Raw genomic sequence first — 15,978 nt, 5'->3', positions numbered from 1 at the left:
TTCACTCTCCAGTGGTACTGGCTCCTGTGTATAATCCTGCTCCTCAAATTTCTCAGTAATTTTGGAGTCCTTTCTGTAAAGGGCTTCTGTATACTTTTTCCATCTTTCTTTGATGTCTGCAGCTTCTATGAGATATCCTTTGTATTTACTTTTCAAAATTGTCACCTTGGCACTAAATGTCCTTGTCAGTTCCCTGATCTTTTTGAAAAGATCTCTTGTTTTGGTCTTCTATTTGTTGGCATTCCTGGTTAAAGTATTTTTCCTTGTCTCTTCTGGCTTGTCGTTGCAACTCTGCATGCAAATGCCACACTTTCCTCAAATTTCCTGTGGCCTTCATTTTCCTCCTTTCCTGAGAAGTTTTGATGGCATCTTCTGACAGCCATTTAAACTTCTTCTTACAAACTGTTGGAATATTCTCCTTTGCATCTGTTTTAATTATATCTTTAATCTCTTCCCATAGCTCATCTGGTTCTCTTTCACACAAATTGAGTGTGTTGAATCTGTTCTGTATACTAATATTGTATTCATCTAGTATGTTTCCAAGATCATATCTGATCGCCATTTGTGATGTTTTCAGTTTCCGTAATTTCACATGTATCTTAGCCACTAATAATTCATGGTCTGTTCCACAGTCTGCACCTGAAAAAGTCTTGACAGATTGAATTGCACTTGTCCAAGTATATAGTCAGTTTGGTTTCTGTATTGTCCATCAGGTGATATCCATATGTACAATCTCCGTTTGTGCTGTTTAAAGCAGGTGTTAACAAACAAAGAATTCTCTGCACAAAACTTAACTAGTCTCTTCCCTCCAGTGTTGCGAATACCTAAACCAAAATGAACTGTTATTCCTCCCACTTTTGCATTCCAATCTCCAATATTATATTAAAGGCCTATAAATGTATTTTGTTAAATTTTTCTGTAAAACTTCTGGAATGACCATCATATTTATATTTTAAAAATCATAAGCAGCTAAATAAACTACAGCAGCCAAATCAACAAAGAAAACCTTGTAACCATCCCATTGGTATTACCTGCAGAAGTAGGCATAAATAATTAGCAGTTTGATAACCTCTATTACTGTATGTTAATGCTTTTACCATATTTCAAATAAAGCATGTGTGATATTTTGAAATTTGTGTGCATGTGTCAGAATTACAAAGTAAAAATTAAATTCATTATTGATTTTTATAGGTAGTAATGAACACAATAGTGGCCTTCGTATTAGAATCCTTCTTGTTTAGAATTCAGTACAAACGTCTTATGGGGGATATGGATAGTAAGTTACTACCTGGAAAATTACTTTGATATTTTTTTGATGAAATAATCTTGAATAATAAAAGTATCAAATATTTTGTTTTTATTAAGCACATAATCAGGAACTCTTGCCAACTTTGGTCCCCAGACCAAAAAAATAGTCTGGGACTTGCAGTTTTGGTTGGGACTTTTCAGTAATAAGTTCATTTGTTGTAGTAAGAGTGAACCATGTTATCACCCTTTCACCAGCTGACTTAGAAAGTTTAGAAGTTTATACACATTGTAAACTTTATTAGAAAGCATTAAAATAAGAATAATTGTCCTTGGCTTTTTAGTTTGCATATTCTTGTAGAAAGGCTTATACAATTGGCTATTCATAACTATATTTGAGGAAATGACGTATACTGAATATCAATTATAACTAATTATCACTTCTGATATTTCGGCAGAGTTAAATTACCACTGGAACACAAGGCTGAAGAAAGGCGACCAAAGTTGGTCCCAGAGTCCTAAATTGGATGGTCTTGGTTGTTGGCTGAAAATCTGTGGCATCTCCATGGAATCCAGAGACTTTTCGCAGGAGACTCAAATCAACCATCATACCTCTCCTTGAATCTATTCACCATCAGGGAACTCGCAACCAATTCTGGCAATCCATTCCACTAACTCGCCACTCTCCATACAAAAAATTTGGTCTGCATCCCCCACTAACCACTCTCATACAACTTCCATGGATGGTCCCTAGTTCTCTGACTGTTTGTCATATATTGAAAAATTTCACTTGCATCAATTTTATAAAATCCCTATCTTAAAAGTTTTTATTATGTCCCCTCCTTTCTACCTATCAACTAAACTTTGTAACCCAAAAACATTCAACCTATCTTCATAGGGAGCATTCCACAGACCTGTCACCATGTTGGTCATTCATCTCTGAATCTTTTCAACCACCTTAAAAGGTCCCCAAGTCTGTGTGCAATAGTCAAGATGTGGCTGAATCATAGCCTTATAAGAGGGATAATAACTTCCTTATCTTTACTTGTTAGCTTGTTTTTCAACATCCTAAATAATCCAAATTATCCTCAAGTCCCTATCCTCATCAATTTCCAATAGAGCTTCATATTCTTTCCTTGACTACTGCCAAACAGACAGAACAATCAGTATCAGATCTGAACATATGGACTACATTCAGTTCTACCCTGGACTTGCTGACCATGCTTTAGACATTCACCACAGGATATGCTGGAAGAAGGCTACTCTAGTCCACCACAAATACAAATACGAGAAGATATTTCTGGTATCTGTCTCATCCCTGAGAAACTTTCCAAACCTCAACAAATATGGATGCATGAAACTGTCCCAAATTTGGGAAGCACTCATCCTCAGATCTTCAGCCCAATGGCCAAGACCACCCAATTTAGCCCATTTAGGTTCCCTTTCTTCAGCCTCATTGCCCTGATGGCAATTTAACCTTTGCTGAAATATCAGAAGTATTAATTAAAGTTATTCTAATTAATATTCAGTATACATTGTGATTTTCTCAAAAATAATAGTTACAGTTTGCATATTGCATGGATAACAGATACTGTATTATGCAACTCATTATTTGCATAATTTATTACTAACCTATGTGGTTCATTGTTGTTTATTCTACCTACAAGAAGTTATAAATCTATAGCACATTAGCATCAAAGGTAAGCTAAGCATCAGATAAACCAGAAATCCTGTTCTTAGAAACCAAACATGGAACGATTATGCCATTTCAAGCTTCCACTGAAAAGAGGAGTGGTCTTATATCAAGCAGTGAAATTCATGTACCACCTAAAGACATTTATAAACATCCATGCCTCCAAAAAGAAGATTCTCTCCCTTCATTCAAAAAGGCCTGATAGTTTGGTTGAGTTTAGGAATATACCAATAAAGCTAAGGCAATGCAGTTAGTAGATTAAGTATTCTGAACCTTGCAGTCATAATTCTGTGCATTGTGACACATGAATCTAATCCATACAAGAAATTATTCCATATTATTATGCTTCTACCTCCAACTTCATCATGGAAAAAGCACTCATTACCCTCCAAGCAATGCTCCATATCCATTTCACTAGAAGAGCATGTAGCATTACTCATTGCTCTATAGTTCAGTTTGTGTGTTGTCCATGGCAATTGAAAATGTATATTCACTCTTATCAGAGGCATATAGAGTGTAGCTTCAATCACAAAACAGTCTTTTTTAGTCTGATGAGATGAGTAATCTTCTCAAGAAGCTCATTTGACTCAGTGTGTTACTTGCAGACTTGTAAATGTCTAGTTGATGTATAGAATACACTTTTTTTTTTTTTTAATTACAAAAATATGTAGAAAACAAAATGTATGTTTATTAAACTCTGGAACTTTCACCATTCATCAAATTGATATTAGCGTGTCTAGAAAAAAATTAACTTAAAAATATTTAAGAAACATGCAAACAGAAATCCACTGATCACAGAACCACTTATTATAAAAACAAGCCATATAGAATAGTAGGAAATAAATCTCATAAGCCTAATAAATAGATTAAAACTGAACTTGCAATTTTATTTCCTCATTGTTTCCAATATTCTTTTGTGCCAAAATGTAATTATTTAATTTAGTGATTTATAACAAGATATAGGAGCATTAAAGACTATGTGCCAGTGGGAATACTTTATATCCCTCTTTATCACACACATTTTTTTTTTTAAACCCAACCTACAAAAAAAGGTTGTAAATATTTGTACATTAGCACCATGGATGAGCTACAATTAGATAAACTCTGATTTTAGAGTGAAACATGAACCTTTTCAAGCTGCTTCTTACCTCGAATAAAGATGGTAGTGATGCTGTCTCACACACCAAGTGATAATAGTCGCACACCATTCGAAGTCTTTTAACAACATTCATGCCACAGTGGATTCAGACCCATAATGTTAGTTAGAGAACAGACAACTTGGCTAACCAGGCCAGCAGTTAAGGATAATCATCTCATTGTGAGCTTTAGTTCATGAGATGTGTTCTGTTATAATGAAGTGCAGTTATAAGCTTAATGCAGCAACCAACAATGCTGAAACTGTGAAAGCAGTAGATAAATTTTTAGCACAGAATGTCCCTTTGGTTGAAAAGATCAGAGTTCAAGTCATTGAAGAACATTTATAAGAGCTCTTTAAACTGCTGGTCTCATACATACATACATACATAGCAACATTTCCACCTCACACATAGCAAACAGAGAGGCTGAGAGCATTCACAATTAAGAGATAACATACATTTAAAGGAAGGTGTAGAGCCAAGTTTGCAATTTCTTCCACAGAGGTGCCAAGTAACATTGTTTTCTGTTACTGGGAAAATCATTTTACACAAATTAACTTCAAAATGGCTTTGATGTCAAATGCGTGTTTTATAAATTCAGTCCAGTATTAACTTTTATTTATTAATGCTAGTTTTACTGAATTGTAATCCCAAATTTTTTCTTATCATTTGAATCCAAGAGCTTGTCAAAATGAGTTTTAGTATGGAACATGTTATCATATACTGCTTTACCAAGTGATTTTGATATAACTTGTATAGCAGTTAATCCTGTTATGGAAACTTATAGAAAACAACAACGATCTCCTTCAGGTTTCTGTAGCTTTTTTTTTTCTTCCATATCACATAAGATTACATGGCATATGCACGGTATAATAACAATTTATATATATCTACTACTACTGATATTCTCACATAGACTGCTTCTTCAGCATGAAGAAAACGAAAAGAAAAAAAAAACTTAAACGATGTTAAATATACGAGCATTAAAAAATGCTCGCATATTTAGTTTTTTTTTTTTTTTAGAGGCACAGAACTGTGCTAAAGGAAATTCATAATAACAAACAATTCCTTTGATCCCTAGGAGTTTGCTATATGTTTTTTTTCTGTATAACTCTGATAATGTAGTTTACCACAGCAGGAAGGCAGTTTGCCATTTATTAATTGAAATACGGTTACATGATGCTGTACAAGAAGTTGTTTAACTGAAGTGTCATTGTTTTGAAGATCAGATAAACAATAGATTACTGTACAAGAATTGTTTGAAAATTTTGGTAAATTTCCAATAGATGGTGACACAATTCGTTCATTACCAGTGTCTGCATGTATAATCTTTTTCATGACTCCTGGCAAAATTTTAGCCACATGCAATGCATAGTTCTCGTTTGGCAAACATTTAAAATGACGGTGTTCGCAATTTTCATAAAAATGGCAAAAAACGAGTTTCTTGCAGTGATAAAACACTTTTATTTGAAGAAGTGGACAGCAGCACAAATCAAAAGCTGAGTTAGATGCAGTTCATGGGGACTCTGCACCAGCATTAAAGACTATTTATTTTTGGATAAATGAGTTTAAACGTGGTCATAAGTCCATCGAAGATGAAGTGTGCTCCAGTCACCCGACTGAGGTCATTACGAAGGAAATGATTAACAAAATTCATGGTATCATTATGGAAGACCGTCGAGTGAAAGTGTGTGAGATTGCTGAGATTGTAGGCATCTCAGCTGAACGGGTTTATAATTCCCGCACAAAAAATTGCACATGAAAAAGCTGTGTGTGTAATGGGCGCCGCAAGTGTTGACTGTTGATCAAAAACACACGTGAAAAGACTTCAACACAGTGTTTGGTGATGTTTAATCACAATTCGCAGGATTTTTTGCATTGATTCGTGACTATAGACAAAACTTGGATCCACCACTATACACCTGAGTCCAAGCAGCAGTCAAAACAGTGGACAATGCCTGGTGAAAGAGCACCGAAAAAAGTGAAGACTGTTTTGTCAGCTGGGAAGGTGATGGCCACAGTTTTTGGGGATTCCCAAGGAATTATCATGATAGACTATCTAGAAAAGGGCGAGACAATAACAGGAGTCTATTATGCGTCATTGTTGGACCATTCAAAAAAAGAACCGAAGAAAAACGCCCAAGATTGATGCACAAAAAAGTGCTCTTTCATCAAGACAATGCACCGTCCCACATGCTGTCACAATGGCAAAATTGCACGCATTGAGGTTTGAATTGGTTCCACACCCACCATATTCTCCGGACTTGGGCCACGTGTGACTTCTTGTTTCCAAACTTAAAAATTTGGCTCGGTCGGAAAAAATTTTCTTTCGACAAGGATATCATCAAAGCTATCAATAACTATTTTGCACAATTTGACAAATCCTACTTTTTAGATGGAATGAAAAAATTGGAAACTCGCTGGACCAAATGTGTAGACCTCGATGGAGATGATGTTGAGAAATAAATGTGCAACTTATTTTTTTAGCAAACTTTTCAAACAACCCTCGTATGCTCATCTGAGCAAATATCTCCCAAGTTGGTCAGTATAACAAATTGCAGTGCAGCATATCTTGCAAATGCCTGGTTTCTTTAATGGCAGATGATATTGGATGAAATGATATCTTCAATGATCAGAGAACAGTGCATACTTTGTTTAGGAGAGTGAAGGCAACTGTTGTTCTGTTTAGTGGGTTATTCTTTTAGCTAAAATAGTCCAGCATCTTCATTTATAGAAGATAAAGCAAGTTGCAGTTTTCTTGCTGTTGGATACCAATCTAGGTGTTTTACTGTGAAATGTTAATCATAGTTTTATATGTAATTCTTAGCAACAATTGCTCTTCCCAAAGATATGAGATTGAAAAACAGTTGGCAAATTACTGGTGAATAAAGTCAGCTTGAGGAGAAAATTCAATTTGAAGGCTCAATATGAGCAAGTGCATTGCTCATATCACTTGGTCTTTTACTTGCTATTATGTATCCCAGTAAAATAATAGATAAGAAAATACTATTGCTATCCACTTGGTGACAGCAGATGAATGAGTCTGTTATGAGTTGAACAGTCTGCTGCCAACAGTGAATCATTCACTGAGAGCAATCGACACTCTCCCTAAGGATTGTTTGTATATAAATATCAATGTAAATTGATATTTATATAGGAAAAATATAATCTAGCTAAAATATAGCTCTTGAGGAAAAAATATCAGCTTATTGATATTTTTTCCTAGAGAGCTGAAGATTGTAGTAGGTGGGTAAGTAACATTTCATGAGGAAGGCTGTTCCAGAGAATAGAAGTGGAATGAAAGAGAAGAAAGTTTTCACTAATACATTTCAGATTCTGTGAGACAGTTGAAGAGAAAGTGAGAGAGTTCATTAATCAGAATGAGAAAGTTACTGATATGATGTTTATGCCAAGAAGAAGAGCTCATGTATTTTTTCATGGATAAAAAAAAGTGAAATAAATTTTTTTGTATGACAAAAAGGCAATGAAAACCTAGTCAATTGAAATTGACTAGGTTTTCCTCACCCCTTTAAAGAAAGGCATGAAGGTCTGTGTTTAAAGCACTGGTTGTAGTAGATCTTGAAGCTTGGGATGTTTGAGGTGTGTCAGCAATAGTATGGATAATTATTTTTATAGGGTTATATAGAAAAATGCAGAATTATGCTTAGAGAACATAATTGTGGAGGGTAAATGATAGAGAGGCCTTGGAGCACTTGAGAAATCCAAAGAGAGGAAACCATCTTGATGCACAGTGTTAGGCTAGAGGAAAGACTGACAGGCCTCAGTGTCAGACCTGATCAAATGCTCTGGAGTTGTCAACAGCAGATTTCTCCAAACTCTTCTGTGGCAAAGCTGACAGTCAACCAGAGGTGATACCAAGGTTGAAAGTAATGCAGAAAGTATCAAAGTTGAAAGTATCACTTCTGGATCTGGCTTCCACTGACGAGACCACAGTAAAGGTCAAAATCGGTCTGGGTAGTGGTCCTTCCTGTAATGCATAGCATTATACATGTCGATAAAGATATGAGCTTTGCATTATGGGATACTAATGCAGTTGATGCGAGGTCATTAGCCTCTACATACAAGTAGCCCAATCGTGAAAGTGACTTCATTTGCAAACTTTGTTTGCTTACACGTGGATAAATGATGAAACCAAGAATATAATTTCTTGGGCATCCAATTTAAAGCACATTAAAATATAACATGGTTAACTTCCTAGCACAATCATTAACAGAAACTGATTTACTTTTATTTCCATCTTTCTGTTAAACATTTTGAAACATATTCAAAGAAGCCATTATCTTCCATTTGTATTCAATAATAATATCATAGTATGAATCAACTTTCACTCATTGAAAAATAGCATCCATAAAACTGTTCTCTTCAAAGAGAACAGACCAAAGTTGCAGTGAACTAAATCTGATAAATAGGACAGTTATACAACACAAAATACGAGGCTAATCTTCTTGAATGGCAGTCAGTCTCAAGTAGAGTAATGTGGGCAAATATGAGAATGGGGAACTGGACAATGAGACTTATTTGTGCCTATGGTCCCATACAAGGTTCTACTAAGGTAGAAGTGGAGGAATTTTTTGAGGCTTTAGAAAAAGCAACTGACACAATGAAAAATGAAAAGTTGGTCCTTGTTGGGGATCTAAATAGCAGAGTAGGAAATGATTCTGAGACATACAAAAATATTTTGGGAAAATTTGGAGAAAAGAGCAAAGCTAATAATAATGGCAAATATCTGTTGGATTTCTGCTCAGGACATGGACTGGTTATTACTAACACCATGTTCCAACATAAAAATGTGCACAAATTCACATGGAGAGTTTAGCATGGAATAAGAAAAGTCTCATTGACTATGTTATTGTTGATAGTGATATTTTCTCCCTGGTGCAGGACATACAGAGGATTTGAAATTGGAAGTGATCACTATTTAGTCTTGAGCAGGATAAAATTGAATTTCATATTGAAAAGAATAACATGTAAGAAAGTTTTAAAGCGAATAAAAGTTGAGCAGCTCTCAGATGTGAACTGTAGACTAAAATACACAAAGATTATTGAAGAAAAAATGAAAGAGTTTGAGAACAGGAACCAAACCTTAGAGATTCAGTGGCAAGCCTTCAAGAAAACACTGATTGATTCAGCCAGAGAGGCATGTGGTGAGGTTGTCTGCAAGGATAGAAAAATCAGAACTCCCTGGTGGACACAGGAAGTTAAAGAGGCAGTGAAGGAAAAGAAGAAAGCATATCAAAAGTTCCTGTCAAATAAGTCAGCTTGTGCTCTTAAAGAATATAGAGACAAATGCAAGAATGCTAAACACTGTGTAAAACTAGCTAAACAAAAGTCATGGGAGGACTTTGGCTAGAATATAGAAAATAAATATCAAGAAGGTGGCAAAATATTCTGGAGGTTGTTGAAGAAGCTTAGGAATGGAGGAAAGAGTGCTGTAAAAGGAGTTAGAGATGATAAAGGTGACATAAAAACTGGAATAAAAGATATCCTTGAAGTATGGAGTAATTACTTTGAAAAACTGTTAAATGAAACAAGCAGTGATGACAGCAGAGTGGTAAAAAAACACTGGCCAGGCATGCAGGCAGGAATACATATCCATACTTGAAGTAGAAAAAGCCATCAAAGGCATAAAAAGGGAAATAAAACTGAATGTGGGAATTACAGAGGTATTTCCCTACTGAGTGTTCCTGGCAAAATCTATGCAAGTATACTTGAGAAACGGTTGAGAAGAATGGTGGAAGAAAAGCTTGGTGAAGAACAAGCTGGATTCAGGCCAAACAGAGGCTGTCAAGATCAGATCTTCACTTTACGACAAATAGTCGAGAAAGCATGGAAATATAACAAAGATCTGTATTTAAGTTTTGTCGATTTGGAAAAGGCATATGATAAGGTGCCAAGAGAGAAGCTATTCAATACACTGCAGTTATATGGTGTCAATGGGGTATTATATCAAGCAATACTTAGTCTTTATTTGAGTTGTAAGTCAGCAGTTAGAATTGAAGGAAGTACAGGAAGATGGTTTAATGTTAAATCTGGTGTGAGACAAGGATGTACATTATCCCCTCTGTTATTCATTATCTATATGGATCACATTATGAAGGAAAGTGGTATTAAACATGGTATCAAAATTGGAGATGTTAATGTTAGCTCTTTGCTTTATGTGGATGATGTTATACTTCTAAATAAATCCGCTACAAGTCTGCAAGATTCTCTGACTAAATTGAATAGCTGTTGTAATAGATATGGTATGAAGGTCAGCAATAAAAAACAAAGACAATGAAAATAGGCAGAATCATTGAAAATGTCAACAGTGTTGTGAATGGAGAACCTGTGGAACAAGTAAAACATTTCAGCTATTTAGGCATGATTTTTACTGAAGATGGTAAATTAAATATAGAAATAGACAACAGAATCAGCAAAGCTGGTATGGTGGGAAGTCAATTGAATAAATTCATATGGAATAAGAGAGAAATTGGATTGTTTACAGGTCTAAATCATGCTTTCAAGGAATAATGTCTCTGAACCACCTGTGCCACTTAAAGCCTGATCTATTTAAAAAAAAAAAAAACTATTTTTTTTTAAATCATTTCATGAGTCTCATTGACACATTCTTGTTTAATGCCTGCATTGTTCACTTAGATGCAGATTAACAGACCTTAAAACATTTTTTACTCATTATGTAGAAAAAAAAGCACACGCATTACAGCAATTATTTGACTTACAACAAAGAAAAAGAATACCGAGCGTTTTGTCTTCTGTATCAAGGTGATCATCAGGAAGATATGTGTGTGTGAACTAAATAAAACACAAGCTACATCACATTTGTATACAAGCTTATAACTACTATGTTAACTGTTTATACTAGCCTGACCTATGGTGAGGGAAAGAGTAAAATTATATAAAATAAAAATGATAAAAAAAAATTAAACTACCTGAATTGCTACTCTACAGTCTTGTTATCTTTAGGTTCCATCCACTAATCCGGTTTTCTTGTGTTAGGGTTCTGTGTTTTTTTTTTTTATGTTCTAATATCTGGATACTATATATGGGTTGCAGATTGGGGTGATGAATCAGCATCTCATAAGCTTCTTTGAATTTTCTTTTGTACAGGTTTTGGTGTAGTGTAGGAGCTTAGTACCTTTCCAGTTAATTCTGTAACATGTTTGGAGTGCATGATCAGAAAAGCCTGTTTTACCATAATGAAGAAATTTAATGTCATTTTATTCATCTTTTCTTATTGGAATTATACATCCTGTTTTCTCCTATATAGGTTAAGTTGCAGGTGCACTGGATTTTGTAAACCCTTGAGTAGGTAAGGTGAAAAAGGGAATCTTTGGATGAGCTAAATATGCTTTTTAATTTTGTTGGAGGTTTAAATGTTGCCTTAATATATTTATTAATTTTTTTTCCCTGATATTCCCCTAATGTACAGTATGGCTATGGCATTTTTGTAATCTTTTTTTTTTTTTTTTTTTACCTTTAGTAGAATTACTGTGAAGGATCTATTGAACCGTTTTTTTTTTTTTTTTTTTAAATAATAATAGCTATTCTTTTCTAAAGATTTCCCTTATAATTTCATATTCACTCTTTAGCATCTGCTCATCAGAGCAAATTATTAAGGCTGTATGTTTGAGGGTGCTGATGAGCCCTGGTCTTTGTGTATATATTAAAAATAATATATTTTTTTTTTTAAATTTTAGTCTTTCCCTCTTTCTTTCCATCGCCAGAGGTCAAGCTAGTGTGAACAATTAAAGCAGTTATTATAGCTTACTTACATGTATTGTGATGTAGCTTGTGTTTTAGTTGATATATATATATTCCTGCTGAATGAACTTTATACAGAGGTCAAAATATTATTTTTCTTAGCTGTAAGTAAAATAATTATTCAAACATACGTGTTTTTCTCTCCAAAAATTCTACACAGCAAATGCTGACTGCTCTGTAACCCTGAGAAAAAGAATTCATTTTTACATATATTGTGTAGTTATACTGATTACATTAGTTAATCTAATTTTTATTGCAGAGGACAGTCTAGTCAAAGTTGATATCAGCTTAGGTGCAGATGAAGTTGAATTCTGCCATAGCAAAAATAATATACCTGTTTCTCAGTTAGAATCATATTCTGAAAATATGGAGTCAAGTGGTATTACCTATCGAGGGACTCGCACACGCACTAAATTCTCCTTCAGTCTCAGGATGTATGCAGATGAGGTTAAAGTAAGTATAATAAATCTAAATTCATCAATAATTTCTCTTTTTTTTGCATGGCAATTTAAATGCATAACAAGGATTTTATAAGTTTAATTATAGTAAAAAAAAAATAAGTCAATATAACAACAGATTCCCAAGAATTAATACAAAAATAAGACTTACATAAATTATTTTTGTGGAACATATTTTAATATATTGTATTAAAATGTCCCAGGGATATTCAGAATGAAAATTGTGCAAGTTTAGTCAGTATGAATGCACATTATTTTTTGGTTACACATAATGTAACCATAAACATTTCATTCCATTTTAGTAGTTTTATCATAGAAGAAGAACATTGCCCAATTTACTGCATATGTGCATATGTATAAGTCATTCCAGTTCTGTTTTGAATATTTTTTACATCACATCTTATTAAAAATAAGATTTGTGCCTTGGTGGAAGGGAAAGTAAAACCTAATTCCCTCCATCTCTTTCTCTGATGTGCTCTTTTAATATCTCAAGCCTCTTTTTTTAAAAGGAAAAAAAATGAGAGGAGGGGCAAATCTTTATCAAAGTAAGAATAACAGAGGATGTTTTTTAAAATAACAAAAATCTATTAGCAGATCTTATTAGGTATGAAGTACTGCTCCCATGCATGCAGTTTGTGATTGTTTAAGAATATGCCAAAACATCTAAGATGATAGAGAAATGGCTTATATGTCTTAAATCATGAGTGTTCTCCAACTAGTATTTTATGAAATGGGAACGAAAGAACCTGTTTTCTTACAGAAAAACAATACCACCTTTGTATTACAATGGTTAACCTATCTACAGCTGAAAAGCCCTAATAAATGTTCTCACTTCCTGAGGAATTGAAATCCAAATCTTTCAAGCCAAAGGCCACTTTTTGCACTTTGCCTCTCGTTTTAACATACTACATATGATTCTCAAATTCACATAATCAAATTCCTGATATGTACCCTTGGGGAATGTACAGGATATTATAAGAGTACTACATGAAAAGGTTATTTCACTATTAACTTCTTAACTTTCTTCCAAATTAATCTGTTATATGTCACAACTCCAATATTTTATCAAGATCTTATATTTCTGTCTTCTAAAGCACATCTCACTGCATCAATCCACCTAAACCTTGGTCTTCCTGCTATTCTGACAAAAAGCATTTATTTTGCTACCCTTTCTTATCTCTTTCTACTTAAGTGATCATATCACTAGATTAGTTCTGCTAACATGTTACTGAATACCACCAACATTAAGTTCTTTCCTAATATCCTTATTTTGAATAGGATATTGCCATTCATGCCATCTGTTTACTCCCTTAATCTTTGATCAAGTTCTGAGATAAGTTAAAAGTGGTTTGAACACTGTCTTGTATACTAGTTTACTGTTTTGGCTAATTTGTCTCTTATTCAATATAAATTTATTCAGCTGACTTTCTGCCATACCAGCTTTGCTCATTTGGTTATCTATTTCCATATTTAATTTTTCATCTTTGCTAAAATTGTGAATTAATAGCTAAAATGTTTTACTTATTCTATAGGTTCTCCATTCAGGGTGCAGTTGTTTTCAATGTTTTTGCCTATTTTTACAATCTCTTTTTTTATTGCTGATTTTCATACTAAATTTATTACAGCAGTTATTCAATTTAGTCAGGGAATCCTGCAGACTTGTACTGGATTTATTTAAGAGATATCATCATCTGCATAAAATAAAGAACTGAGATTAACGTCTCCAATTTTGATGCAAGGTTTAATACTTTCCTTCATAATGTAATCCATAGAGATGATGAGTAACAGTGGAAATCATGTGTACCCTTATCTCACACCTGATTTAACATCAAATTATCTTCCTGTACTTACTTCCTTGAATTCTAACTACAACTCAAAATAAACTATGTATTGCCCATTATATTGTCACTGCCTTTTCCAGATCTACAAAAAAAACTTAAATACAGATCCTTGTTATATTTCTATGATTTGTCAACTGTTTGTTTTTAAATTTTTTAAAGTGAAAATCTGATCCTGACAACCTCTATTTGGTGCAAACCCAGTTTGTTTTTCTCAATTGTACTGGCATGAATCTTATGTGGAACACTGAGTAGGGAAATTCCTCTAATTCTCACATTTTTTTATTTCCCTTTTTATAGATGGGTATTATGAGAGCTCTACTTCATCTGGAATTCAATTCTCTGACCAGGCATTCTGAATTATGCAGTGCAGCCACTGTAAAATTCTTACACTTCCATATCTTGTCGAATATCTTCTACCCAAGCTGTCTTTCCATATTTTAATTTTTTGATGTCTTTTCAAAAGACAGGATGGTAAGCTAGTTATTTACTCAGGTGGTGACTCAAAACATCACGGGATAGCTGTGATACTGAAGACAGCTCAGGCAAGAAGCCTTCTTGGTTATAACCCCATTAATGATAGGATACTCTCCATTAGACTTTAGGCTCAGCCTACCAATGTATCAATTGTGGTAGTTTATGCACCCCACATGAATAGGCCTGAAGAAGAGAGTGAAGAATTCTATGAAAACTTACAAACTCTTTTGGACTGCCTACCAAGGAGAGACATACTGTACATCTTAGGAGACTTAAATGCAAAAGTGGGAAAGAGTATGAGAGTCAGGCCGGAGTGTGGCATGTTTGGTCTGAGTGACCGTAACACCCATGGTGAAAGACTGTTGGAATTTGCCTGTGCTAACAGATTAGTTATTACCAATACATGCTTCCAGAAACATCTACGATGGACATGTAACATTGATAGGTCAGGCACCATGATTACATCCTGGCTCTCCAGCAGTGGAAGACAAGCATCTCTGATGTGCATACTTGTCCTGGAGCAGATTGTGGTACAGACCATCAACTGGTAAGAGCCAAAGTAAGACTAAGACTCCGAAAACTTTCAGGTCAGGCACATTCCACTAGATTGGATGTTAGAGTAATTCCTAGTGGATTCACAGAAGAAACATCAACTCATCTGGATGATTTTTTGGAGACCAATGAGGAAATCTCACCAGAAATGCTTTGGGAAGGTGTCAAGATGATAATACAGGATACAGCAAAGACGTATCTCAGCCCAATAAGAAAACCAAGAGACCCATGGATATCAGATTCAACATGGGAACTAATCAAAAGAAGGCGGTTGGAAAAACAAAGAGACACAGGGACTGAAGAATACAAGAGATTACATAGAGAAATCAGAAGAGCCATCAAGCAGGACAAGGAAAAGTTCTATACTAATAAATGTGAAGAAATAGAGTTCCAGATGAGAAGGCATAATTATAAAAGGATGTTTTATTTAGTTCATGACTTAAAGCACAAGTTTAAGCCTAAATTGAATGTCATCAAAAGATAGGAATGGATCATTACTAACAGATGGAAAGAATACTGTGAGGAACTGTACAGCAGAGTGGATAAAGAAAATTTTGATTTGGAACCTCCTCCACTTAGGCATGAAGTTGAAAGAGCAGTTAAGCAGCTCAACAGCAATAAGGCCCCAGGTGCAGATGAAATCCCAGCAGAGTTAATTAAGGCCATAGGGGATGGAGGGATAAGAATGTTTCATAGATTGATTACAAGGATATGGGAGACAGGATCATGGCCTAGAGACTGGAAGAAGTCAGTTTTCATACCACTACACAAGAAAGGTGATATGAAGGCATGCAAGA

General features: G+C 34.6%; 1 protein-coding gene across 1 annotated transcript in view; it reads left to right on the top strand.

The window, feature by feature from the left end:
* Positions 1-15,978, top strand: part of LOC150095666 (two pore channel protein 1-like) — a 355,100-nt gene that overhangs the window by 337,057 nt on the left and 2,065 nt on the right. The window contains exons 22-23 of the mRNA XM_090409936.1: positions 1,192-1,276; positions 12,116-12,309. Coding sequence (XP_090266062.1) covers positions 1,192-1,276; positions 12,116-12,309 — 279 coding nt within the window. The remainder of the gene's footprint in view (positions 1-1,191; positions 1,277-12,115; positions 12,310-15,978) is intronic.

The sequence above is a fragment of the Typopeltis vanoorti genome, chromosome 20 (genome assembly GCF_054136105.1).
Source record: "Typopeltis vanoorti isolate ZY-2024b chromosome 20, IOZ_Tvanoo_1.0, whole genome shotgun sequence".
NCBI lineage: Eukaryota > Metazoa > Arthropoda > Arachnida > Uropygi > Thelyphonidae > Typopeltis > Typopeltis vanoorti.
This window is presented reverse-complemented; position numbering and strand designations above follow the sequence as displayed.